Source organism: Mastomys coucha, unplaced genomic scaffold (genome assembly GCF_008632895.1).
Source record: "Mastomys coucha isolate ucsf_1 unplaced genomic scaffold, UCSF_Mcou_1 pScaffold7, whole genome shotgun sequence".
Taxonomy (NCBI): domain Eukaryota; kingdom Metazoa; phylum Chordata; class Mammalia; order Rodentia; family Muridae; genus Mastomys; species Mastomys coucha.
In genome coordinates, this window is record NW_022196913.1 from 26,226,030 (window position 1) to 26,239,047 (window position 13,018).

Here is a 13,018-nt window from a genome sequence, read left to right on the forward strand (position 1 = left end):
TCGACCATCACGTCCCGGGAGATCCAGACGGCTGTGCGCCTGCTGCTGCCCGGGGAGCTGGCCAAGCATGCCGTGTCCGAGGGCACCAAGGCCGTCACCAAGTACACCAGCTCCAAGTGAAAGTGAGTTCGTTTAACTCGCTTTAACCCAAAGGCTCTTTTCAGAGCCACGCACAATTTTAAAGAGAGCTGTTGCTTGTCTACTGCCAGCTTTAATCCTCAGGTTTTAGAGTTCGTCCACAGACAGTTTGCTATCTGAATACTGGGATACAAGGGTAGTAAGTTTGCATGCAGTTATTTGATAGGTTGCAGTGATACCCAAGGGCAGAGTGACTGGTTTCCTCGTTTCTTTGTCCTCTCACCTTGTTTGGTAGGTATGTTACCCTTGCACCACGAAACAAAATAGTACCCTTTCTGAGAGGGTATTCCTGTGCTAACCATAAACTGGACAGGAAGCTAGACGAATTTTCAGGTGTTTAGGATTTCATGTAACTTGCTGCCAGTGTTTGGAGTGTTTAGACTCCTGCTTCAGTAATCCATTAGATAGTGTGACAACATGAGGAAGGTGTTGGTAATTGCAGAAGGATGTGTAGTGGATACTTGGAAGGGCACCACTGGCAGTTTTCATGTCTATCCCAGTTTTTTAAATGAGAGATGCAGTCTCAATAATGAACATAACTTCTCTTTTTTGTCAATAAGCACATTCGTAAAGAGATTCCATGTTACAAAGCTGCTTAGTGTCCAGCAGTGTAGCCCCAAATCTTGTAGCTCGGTGTCTGGGTATCACAAAAAGAGCAGAGCTAAAAGTAACTGTTGGCCCAGGGAAGCGTTGTCAGAGCAGGGTTCTTCCATTTCAAAGATTATTAGTAGAGGAGATATGTCTCCATCTTGTGGCCATTTCGGATAACACAGCTGGAGGTTTTAGCTACGGTCTAATAGCATATATGAGTCTGTTTCCAGCAGTCTTCAATGTCCCATTTCCCTTACCTACTTCAGGCGGGAGTATTTAAGTCATTTAGGTTTTTTTCAACTTCTAAACTAAACTCCAGCCAGATTCTTCCAGATTAGGCACAACCTCGGTTAAAAAAAGACTTGAACAAAGAATGACATACTATTTATGAGCTCAAGGCCATATGCCTAGGATGACCCTAACACCTCCAAATGACTTCTTGGGGAAACTCAACCAAAGCTGCCAAAAGATGGAGTCAGTCTCTCAACTTGTCCGTCTGTGAAGTTAGGGCTCCAGTCTGTCAGGTGGATAACTTAGGTTAGGCCATTTTTCTCACCCTGTTTTATCTTTCCTCAGGAATGTCCCATTACTTATCCAGAGGTTACATAGGTCAGCATGGAGCTCAGCCCTTGTCATCTTTAAAACGTTTTCACTGTATTAACAGATGTCCAGCTGTGTTTATTTTTGGCATTCTACAAAGAGCCATGTTTATTAGTTTTACATGCACCCTATATACAATATGTAAAGACAAAAATCAGGGCTTTTCTTAGCCTGCTTTATGGATTTCAAGGACTGAAGTTAAAGCTGTTCCTAATGTGGTTCTGCCTGTTGCTTTTCTCATTAGCTTCTTGGAAGGAACCCTTTTCTATTTATGAGTAATGTGACCAAAATATGTTAGTAGTTCATTAGCACACAGTTACCTGATCTGAGAAGGGACCCTACAGCATGGCTACTGCATCTTCTCTGAAGAAAAGCCTGATTCTTCTTTTTGAGAGGAAGGACAGGCATGAATGGTTTCTGTGTTTGGCATCACTGTGGGGTGGACACATAGCTATTCTCCTTTGTAATTGGGACCTCCACTCTGTCTGGAAGGACTTCCAAGTCCTGAAAACAGAAACTCATCTTAAGAACAATGCCTGCTTTGACATTTTGTCATCCACACACCTCATTGATATCACAGTTTTTATCCCAAGATCTGGGATTTGGCATACCGTTCTTTTCTTGTTCATTTGCTTACTAGTTCCGTTTACCCATTATTTCCACTAGAAGTTAAATACCTTGGGAGTTGGGTTTGGTGGATGGCATATTTTGAAATGAGGGTAGGACATTTTGATCACTTAAGATTTCGAGGTTCTAGAGCAGTGTCTGGGTGTCATTGTGTATTTGTGCTAGCTAGAGAGAAGGGAGCCTCAATCGAGAATATGCTTCCATAAGATTGGGCTGGAGACAAGCCTGCAGGGAATTTTCTTAACTAGTGACTGATGTGGGAGGACTGAGCCCATTTGTGCATGGGGCCACCCCTTGCCTGGTGGTCCTGGGGTCTATAAGAAAGCAGGCTGAGCAAACCATGGGAAGCAAGCCAGTAAGTAGCAACCATCTATGGCCTCTGCGCCAGCTCCTGCCTCCAGGATCCTGCCCTGTTTGATTTCCTATCCTGAGTTCCTTCAATGACAGATTATCATGTGGAAGTGTAAGCCAAATACCCCCCCCCCCAACTTGCTTTATCATAGCAATAATAACCCCAACTAAGGCAATATAATCTGGATAAGTTAATGAAGTAATTATTATTTGCTTTACTGTTGCTGAAAGAGAGCTTATTCCATCTGAAATGGCTCCTCTGAGTGCTCCTACTTCAATGACAAGTTTTCTCTCACTTGTCAAACACAAAGCAAGCTTCAATTTTTCGAAGATGCAGATTTCTTCATTTTTCTGTTTTTCATTAATGGTTATTGGCAGTTATAGAACCTTACTTTCTTTTAATATACTAAAAAAAGATAGTTATAAATCTTGTATATCTCTGTGGCTGGAACTTAGAACTTTAAAAAGATATTTAAACATACTTATTATAGACAGGATCTTACTGTGTGGTCCTGGCTGGCTTGGAACTCACAGAGCTCTTCTTACCTCTGTTTCTAAACTTCTGGGATTAAAGGCATGCTAAACAATGCCTGGGTATTTTTTTTTATTATTATTTTAATTACCTGTGTTCATGCATATGGGTTTGTGCATGTGAATGCAGGTGCTTGTGGAGTCTAAAAGAAGATATCAGATCTGGAATTACAGATTGTTCTGAGAAGCTCAGTGTAGGTGCTGGGAACTGGATTCAGGTCCTCTGCAAGATCAGAAGTGCTCTTAACTGCTGAGTTATCTATCTGGCCCCAGAATGTATGACTCTGATTAGGAAAGACTGACACACACTTGACTTTAAGAAAACATTCATTGTTTCCTTACTCTCAGTAGAGTTTCTGGATTTCAATTCTAGAAGAGAAACACCGGCAGTCAGGCACAGGGAGGCTGAGGCACAAGTTTTGCTCCTGCCTGGGTATGATACCTAGTTCAAGGCAACCATGGGAAAACTAATGATGCTTTGTTTCAAAGTAACAGAAGGGCTTGGAGTTTGCTCAATTTTTAGAGCATTTACTGAGCATATGTAAGGTTAAATTAAGCAGTGCAACTTAATGGAGGTTAGGAGGGTGACCTCGAGAATTTATAAGGATTATCCATATGGCTAACATAGATTCACCCCTGTGCTTAGATAGACTCAGTACTGGAGGACAGTACTGTGGACACTACCCCATCCTTACCCAGGGTTGGGTAGATAAATAGCTATTTTCTTTCTGGGGTGGGACCACTACATTGGATGGATGGACTTTCAGGTCTGAAAGCCAGGAAAGGTTAGTTTTGCTTGTCTTTTGCCTAATCTATTGTTATTGTTATTGTTGTTATTTTCTTTCTTTTGTTCTGATTGTCTTTCTGTCTTTAGAACTCACATCTGAGTTGCCCAGTCATCTCTATCATATAAGGTAAGCACCTTATCCAGCTGACTTCTTACTTTAGCCACTTTTAGCCATTTTGGACTGAGATATGCCTCTTCGATCTTCTCTCTAAAAGACTCCAATGCAGTCATTGGCACAATCTCTTCAGCAGTATGTGTTGGGGACAATAAAATGTCAGTCGTATTGTTTTACTTATTTACTTATTTACTTAACACAATCTATTTTTTTTTTACAAATACAAATCATTATCTTCATGTACTTATTTTTATTCCATTGTTTATAAGTATGCACCTGTATGTTCATGTAGGTATTCCTACATGTATACATGTGTGACTGTGTGTAAGGTCCAGAGGACAACCTTGAGCGTCATTCCTCAGTAAGCCCCATCTTTTTTTGGTGAGACGGTCTTTCATTGTAGCAGAACTTGCCAAGTAGGCTCGGCTGGCTGGCCAGTGAGCCCCAGTGGCTCTTACTAGCATCACTACTTTCCTCCTTTCCTTAAAAAGCAATGTGTTCACTGATGAAACGGAGGCCCACTGACCTGTCTCCTCAGCCTAACTACCTTCATTTCAGAGGTGAAGTCGAGACCCAGAAGAACCAACCCGTAGTTTAAGACCACATAGTTTAGTGGCAACATTATGCAGTGAAGAGGCAACTGTTCATTTTGCATGCCTTCTTCCATTTCGGCGAATGTTTCTTCCACGTCCTTCATCCTCTCCTTCAGCAACCTGACATATCTTCTCCATTGTCCCTGCTCTTGCTTTTTTTTCACTCATACTTTCATTCATGATGGCAGTCCTCCGAAGAGCTGCTGTGTCACATCCATGACAGAGGCTGGTACAGTGAAAGGTCCCAGCATCCCAAGCCTTTCTCTTCTAGAGAGAGTTCTAGATTTTTTGATCTTTTACCATCTTAAGTCTTCCTGTAACAGTGGAAGAAACCGAGGGCAGAGCTCACTTCACTCATGTAACTCTGCTGAAGTCCTTCAGAAGAGCTTCTGCCCTCCTAACTTGGATTTCAAATTATTGCTCCCCATCACACACCGTTTCCCAGCTTATTGATATCCAGTCCTTTCCTCCCTGGATGAATGTTTCCCACCCAGTGAATAGATTCTCCTCCTTTGCCAGACAAGTCTCTACTTCTGTGCCTGTGGCCTCTGCCCTCTGTTGCTCTTCAGTGGCTTCCTTTGAAGCCCATTTGTTCCCGTCCCTTTGAACTGTCCTGCTGTCTTTTCTCTAGGCTCCCACATTAACACAGGAATAGGAGTCTCTGTCTCACTCATCCCCTTCCTGGTCATGTAATCTAAGCACAAGGTTGAACTGAGCATGCAAACTTCAGAATTTGTTGATTCTTCCTGGAAACACTAAAAAGATCTGGATCTTCGATGCTGGGAGAAAACAGACAATTCATAACTTTTAGATATGGCAGCTTTCCCTACTCAGGCTCTGACAATGTCTTATACTAAGAACTGTGATCTGAAGACACCAGGAGAGAAGGTTGGTGGTACACGGGTACATCTGGACTCCCCATGACTCATTGTGCTGCTCCTCTGACTTCTCTTTCCACAGTGGCAGCCAGCTACAAAGTACTGAGCCCAGGGCAGAAGCAAGAGAGATGAGTGTCACTTGTACCTACATGAGATGCTCAGAGCACATCACTGAGAGCTCCTTTTACTGTGAATTATGTAAAGAATCAAACCATGAAAATGACATTGGCAGTAAGAATAAAACACGAAAGAAATCCATCATTGGTTTCAACCACTGCAAGCATAGTAGCATTGCCACGCACACTTTGTGTGACAGCTGTATTTGAGGTGTAAACTTCAAGGAAAGTCAGTCTCCTGCCTCCGAATTGTTGCCTGGCACCCCAAACTCAGACGTAGCCCAGATATGTCCTCATACTTGTGTGTTAGGGGCCCACCAAGATATCATTTCTTTACAGCAAGAAAGAGAAAATTCGGACATTGCTCTCTGACCTTCACCAATGTTCCAGCGTCCTAGTCAAACCCTGGCTTGGAATGTTAAGCCATCCAAACTAATTGCCTCCAGCATTGTGGGTAGGGCATTAAAGCTTACAGAAAGAGACAGCATAGAATATTCAACAGTCAGCATTTAGGAGTCGACATTCAGCATTCAGGACTCGCTCACACTCGGACGAGAACCAGAACTTAGGTGGACTAGGGCTTAGATTCATGGAGTCCGTAGTGCCCCCCTTCCCCCGGGCCCAGAGCGGTTGGGCCTGGGTGGGGGGTGTGGTGCAGCACCAGTCGAGATTCAAGAGATTGAGCATTCAAGATTTGAGCATTCAACATTGAAGATTCAGCATTGAGGACTCTTCATTCAAGCCTCTATTTTCCTGGCTGGCGCACCCGCTGCCTCCCAGGACTCTGGCCCAGACCATGTAGCCCGAACATACTCGGAGCCCGGGGGTGCTGCACCAGTCTAGAGGAGATGGTTGCTGTTTTTAGACCTTGTGTGTTTTAGATGGCCTCAGATGTATCTCGACTACTGAGCTGCCAGATTTTTCATTTTTTTCTTTTGCAATGATTGTAAAAGCCTCATGTCATTTTTTAAGAAATACATTCAGATAGAACACTTCTTGTGTAGTGTCTGTTTGTCAAAGCTGAATCCCATGCACACCTGGCCAGAACCCATCGTCCCGTGGAACAAGGGACCCCGTAAGAAACCCCAGTCCGTGGCATAGCATATTTGATTTTGAAAAGATCCTTTGTCTCCAATAGTCTCTTTGTACAGAAGAGGGTTTATGAAAGATACGGATAGCAGTGAATTAATTGCCCAAGGCCACATGGTTACAGAGTTTCTTATCTTTGTGTATGTGCCTGTTTTTTTTTTTTTTGAGACATGTTCTCATGGAATCCATGTTAGCTTCTAACATGCTAAGTAGCTGATGCCAGCTTTGAGGATTTCCTCCCGAGTACTTGGGTTCGAGGCATGCACCAGCCTGGCTGTCTGGGAGAAAGATTTTCAAGCCACTTAAGTAGCTCCAAACCCTTCATGATAGCCCCAGTTTCATGTTACACCCAACTGTATTCGACATCCAAGACTTTTGGGGGGGGCGATCTGATTTCAATTAAATATTCAGTACCTTCTGGAGGCTGTTTTTACAGGAAGCCTTATCAGACACTTGGACAAATTAAAACATGTGGGGACACACATTCTAGTTTCACTAAGACAGCCTCTCTTGCTGACCTAGCAGCCCATCCGAGGCACCAAAATGGGCAACAGTGCCAAACATGGGAAATAAAGCCATTCTGTCTTTTGTCTCAAACTCCTGTGTCATGCCAAGTTGCCAGGGTTGAAGGAGGTGACTGGTAATTTGTGTGGTGGTGATAGTCTTAGTCTCAAGGTGATATTTTTTTTATTTGTCCTGTAATATTTCATTTAGAACATTCAAACGCAATAAAGAAATATTGATATGCAGACATTTGAAGTGTTTGACACGTCAAAAATAAGGCTAGAAACCAAACGACAATATTTCTGGAAAATATTTCCATTATGTAAAATTGAAAAGGTTTTGTTCCAAATCTCTTCATCAATATTCCAAGGGCCTGATGATGTACCTCAGTTGTATAGTGCTTCCCCAGTTTAAACAAAACCCTAGGTTTGATCCCTTGCAATCCAGACACAAGCTGAGGTGGCACACATTTGTAATTCCAGCATTTGGGAGGTGAAGGCGTGAGAACCAAGAGGTCATGGTTACATTTCATTAGCTTTGGCTGTGTGAGATATTCTATGTAGTCAGAAAAGGTTGTAATTCTCCCCCCCGCCCCCAGCTCATATATTATAAAGTCAAAACAATCCATTTTGAAACTCTTGAGGAAATGGAGGATTCTCAAGTGTGGAGACTGCTTCTAAGCTGGCATCTGTTGATTTCATCTTCTGCTACTGGTTTTCAACCAGTGGGTGGCAACCCCTTTGGGAATCGAGCAACCCTTTGGTAGGGATAGTCTGTTAGATATCCTGCACATCACATATTAACATTGCCACTCATAACAGTAGCAAAATTACTGTTATAAAGTAGCAGTAAATATAATCCTATGGTTAAGGGTCACCACAGCATGAGGAACTGTATCACAGCATTAGTGTAAGGGGAAACAAACTGAAGCCATTTTGAATAAATCTCCCATTATAGCTAGGGGTCAACTGAATCCTGGTTGGAAAGTTGAAACATAAATGCTAGGCAAGTCTGCCCCATCAAAGTTGAGTAAACCAACCAGGGAGAACAGGATAAATGAACCACAAAGAAATGGTCCCAGGAAAGTCCCCTATTCCTGAATCCTGATAAGTGAAAAAATATAACTGTAACTTTGCACAGATGTTTGTTGTTTTTTCACCACAACATTCTGTAACATTCTTGCTCCAGGAGTAGGGTTGGAGGGGGAGTAGGAGCTGTCTCAGTTCAGCTTCCAAGTCAGTTCTTTGACCCATCAGTAGTGGCTCGATTACAATAAACTCTTGTTTTCTGCATTAATCTGGTGTTTGAGTTGTGTTGGATCTAAGTGGACTCCAAAACATTAGGAAGGTTGTGAACCACCGTCCTAGATCCTTGTGTAATATCACAAACTGGGATTAGACAGCTGTAAGCACTTCCAAAGAATAAAATGCACTGGACATGCAAGCCTTGAGAGGACTGAGTCAGCAGCCAGAGCCAGGCTGACTCCATGACAGACTGCAAACAGGCAGTTTGGGAGACTAGGCCTACGTTTCTGTTTCCCAGAAATGAGAACCTGGACCCTGGAACCTGTGGCCAGCCAGCCACAGCCTCGGGCAGCCAACCTGAGGACACCACGTCCTCTGGCCTGAAGTGAGAATAGGCAGCTAGAATGAGTAAGTAACCACCCTGGGAAAACTCTAGAGACCAAATTTAGAGTCAGTCAGACCCCTAGGGACAGAGCTGATCGATCAAGGTAAAAGGGGATATAGCCCTCCCTGGAATTCCCCTGACAACAAAAGCTGAGCCATTGTTAAGTCCACCAGGGGGTCTCCATTCTCAAATGGGGAGACCCCTGCATGCAGGAGTTTCTGTTGAATAAACAACTCTTTGCTGTTGCATACTATTTGAGTCTGGGGTATCATTCTTTGGCAAATCATGGACCCTTATAGCCTGTTACTTCCTAAGTTAGTTCATGAGTGAAAGTGATTTTTGTCCCTCTCTGCTCTCATGAAACAAGCCACTACATTGCAAGCTGCCCACATAGAACCCAAATGACCATCAGTGGGGATGGCCTCCAGGTCTCCAGACCATAGCTGCCTAGGATACTTAACACCCTGTCAAAAACCAGGTCAGCGATTATGACCAGGTCAATCCTCTGTACTCCAGCCCTCACACACCTAACACTTCTGCGGGTGTCACAAGTGCAGCTTTGTGAGGGAAGCTGAGGCAGAAAGGGACCAGTGAGGTTACCCTGTTTTTAGCATCCTGGTCCTCAGAAATTGGAAGATAATAAATAGTGAAGTTTTAGTTATATAAGTGATGGATTTGGGTAAGCCTTAATGTGAAGAAGGATGAACTGGTGATAAGAAAATGTAAAGATCTGGGTGTGGTGCACACGCCTTTAATGTCAGCGCTGAGGGGCAGAGGCAGAGTTGAGGTGAGCCTGGTCTACAGAGTTCCAGGACTATGTAGTGAGACCCTGTCTCCAACAACAAACAAACAAACCAAAAAGAAACTGCAAAGAAAGTCTTAGTTGGGTTTGAGGAGGATGTAGATGCCTTTGTGACGGTTTTGCAGGTGCTTGCCTGGAGAGTGCTTAAGCTCTGTGAACTGTTTGTCCTGTGTGGTGTTTGAAAACCAAAACTTAAAAAGTCTGCTGTGTGTGATTGCACTCACCTTTAAGCTGGAGGCAGAGGCAAGCCCGAGGCCAAGATGGCCTACCACAGTGAGTTCCAGGACTGCAGGGGCTATGTAGAGAGATCGAGTTTCAAAACAATAAACAAACAACAACAAAATCTCTAAAAATTATTTTGTAAAACAAGAATTTCACAAATGGAAAGAAATAAAAGTTGTTCTGAGATAATTACATGGCTATTTCATATTAGCATGAATTTCAGTGTATTTTTAAAGTTTATGATTATTTAATTTTGCAGTTAGTAGTTTTTTAAAACAATATATACTTTTTGAAAATTTCATACATGCATACAATGTATTTTGATCCCACTCCCCCATTAAATCTCCTCAGAAATGACCCCTCATACATGTGCCTTCCATCTTCATGATTTTTTAAAGAAAAATATTTATTTATTTATTTATTTATTTATTTACCCTTTGGTCTAATTTGTTCCCTATATACACATGGTTGTGAGTCATCCACTGGGGAATGGGCAACCTAGTGGCCACTCCCATCCAAAAAAATGTGACTCTCCCCCAGCAGTCAGTCCCCAGCTGGGGCTGCAGCCTCAGCAGTCCCCTCTCCCACACATGCTGGTATTTTTAAGGGCTTTGATCTTGCGTTGGTAACCACTGCTGCTGAGCGACCATGCTATGGCCATCAGACAGTGTTTCACAGCACCCCTCCCCTCACCTTAATATCCATTCCCTATTCCCACATTCTTTTTGATTGTTCTAACAAGATGTTTCCTCAACCTGGAGGAAGGGGAGTTCGTAATCTTAAAAACTGGTAAACTGATAGTAAAGGAAAGCATAATTAGAAGATGGATTTTGCAAGGTGCTAGCCATTCTTAGAAGATCCAAAAGCCTACGTTTCATTACGTACAAAGTACATAGGCAGTAATGATTCCAGTCTGGTATGATGGTTCTCGTGTTTGTACGCGCTCTGACCTTTTATTTTTCAGTGTTCACGGTAGAGTTGATTTCTAAAAGAGGGACTGGTATATACATATGAATGAAAATGCCAAAATGAAATTAAAGTAATAAAATGAGGCAAAGAACGGACTTCAGCTTCATCTGGATCTCCTTTTCTTCCCATTCTTCCTCTTCTTCCCATTCTTCCTCTTCTCTCTAGTCTCACCTTGATTTTTTAGTTTTTCTTACAGTGGTCAGGAAGGAACTCACCAGGAGAAATTGCATTAAATCAATCAAACCAGGCACTATGCTCACAGGCACTTCTCTCACAGGCCAGCCAGCCCGGGCCCATCTCTGTCACGCCCGCCCTTGACACGCCCACCACCGGCTGCTGCACCGCCATATCCCCTAACCTCTACTGGGAGGGACCGCCCAGGATGCTCCTTCCGGACATTCCCGTCCAGATCACTACTTTTCTGAATGCAGCGAACCACAACGGTTAAAAGCCAAACAGAGCTTAGAAAGATTTCATATGCTGGAACCAAGCCGATACTAAGCAAACGACAACTGAGTTCATAGTTACATATAAATTTCTAGCTAGACTTGAATTTACAACTACGTATAGATCTTCCTTTTTTAATAAAAGACCCAGACCGACGAGGATGGGATTCGAACCCACGCGTGCAGAGCACAATGGATTAGCAGTCCATCGCCTTAACCACTCGGCCACCTCGTCAGAACTTGCAGAAGGAGCCACGTGGCTCGGCCAGAGTTTTGAGGCGCCCGGCCACAAGATAGCGCTCACTGGGGACAGTCATGGACTTGTGGCTTGTACGTAGAGGAATGACCTAGAAAGGAAGAAAATGCGAGGGGCGAAAAACCACAACCACAACCGTTTACAACCACAACCACAACAACAGGAGCTGGGATGTGCATGCTTTCGCTGCATTCGGAAAAGTAGTGATCTGGACGGGAACGTCCGGAAGGAGCATCCTGGGCGGTCCCTCCCAGTAGAGGTTAGAGGACGCGGCGGTGCAGCAGCCGGTGGTGGGCGTGTCAAGGGCGGGCGTGACAGAGGTGGGCCCGGGCTGGCTGGCCTGCAGCGCCCCCTGGAGACCGTGACCCGTGCGCGTTTCCACCCCAGTGATTTGCCGCAGATCTCCGGGGAGCTAGTTCCCAGGAAAGTGTGGTCGCTGGATCACTTAGACAGTACTGCAGAATCTGCTGTTTTCTGCGTACTAGAATTTGGTCCCTGGGGTCTTCACCCAGGCCGTCGGCACTAGAGGGACCTTGATTTCTGGCTTGTCTATCCCACATTTGATTTTCCAAGGAAGGTGGTGCTTGAGAAAGCGTGGGCACACACACACACACACACACACACACACACACACACACACACACACACGCACACACGCACGCCCGCGTGAAGAGAGGAACAGGCAGAAGGAGACGAAAGGAGGGAGAGGGAGGATGATTCTGGAAAGGAAAGAGGTGGGTATTACTATTTCAGATGTTTTTGTTTGTGATAGTAAATGAATAATGAATAGGATAGAGATAAACATGGATAGAAATTACTAATTCAATGTTCCCTTGAAGTTGTTTTGCATTGCTTTTTGTTTTGTTGAGACAAAGTGTAACCTGGACTGAACTCAAACTGGTAACAGCCCTCGTGCTTCAGGCTTCCCAGTGCTGGAGCCACATAACTCCCGGCATGTTTCCTTCCTTCCTTCCTTCTTCCCTTCCTTCCTTCCTTCCTTCTTTCCTTCCTTCCTTCCTTCCTTCTTAAGATTTATTTATTCATTTGCTTATTTTTGTAAGTGTAAATGTGGGTTATATATGCATATGCGTGTGGATACCTGAGAAGGCAAAAAAAAAAAAAATGGTGTGAGATCCTCTGGAGCTGGAGTTGTACCATATGACATGGGTGCTGGGAACTGCACTCGGGTCCTATGAAGAAGCAAGAAGGCTCTTAACCGCACGGAATCATTTCTCTAACATCGGAAAGGAAGTTTTCTAAGGAAGAGAATGGAGATTTCAGAGGAAAGCACTAAAGGTGAACAGGGAGTTACGTTATGTCTACGTCTATGGATCAGATGAGGAAGTTAGTCGCTGATTACCCCTATCCTTAAACCTGATATGGAAGGAACGGGTCAGAAAGACATCTCACGGGGGTCCTGGCAAATCAGTCACCGCTGAACATCAGGGGATGGGTCTGGGGAGCGGGGCGGAACAAGTGCCTAACTGTTCAGTCAGGATTCTTTTCCTTAAGGGTGCACCAACATCTTTGTGTTTGTTTTTGTGAATTCAAGAGTCACAAAGAATAGTTATTTTCTTTTTCCTTGAAGAGCCTTTACGTTGTGGCTTTGTTGCATGGCACAAAGTCTTCTTATTTTCCTTTAGAAGTGGCAAAGATTTTCACTATTTGGAATTAAAATAATTTATTAATTTATAGACAGGGTCTCTTTCTGGCCCACAACTTGTGATCCTCCTGTCTCAGCCAGCTTAGAGCTGGGATTACAGGCATGTTATCC

General features: G+C 43.8%; 1 protein-coding gene and 1 non-coding gene across 2 annotated transcripts in view; one reads left to right on the forward strand and one right to left on the reverse strand.

The window, feature by feature from the left end:
- Positions 1 to 173, forward strand: part of LOC116082540 (histone H2B type 1) — a 7,803-nt gene extending 7,630 nt beyond the window's left edge. Inside the window, exon 2 of the mRNA XM_031359452.1 lies at positions 22 to 173. Within this exon, the coding sequence (XP_031215312.1) occupies positions 22 to 120 (99 nt within the window). The 3' untranslated portion in view covers positions 121 to 173. The remainder of the gene's footprint in view (positions 1 to 21) is intronic.
- Positions 174 to 11,141: 10,968 nt separating this feature from the next.
- Trnas-gcu lies at positions 11,142 to 11,223 on the reverse strand. Its single transcript has one exon. It is a non-coding gene; the product is annotated as a tRNA-Ser (tRNA).
- Between the last annotated feature and the right edge of the window lie 1,795 nt (positions 11,224 to 13,018).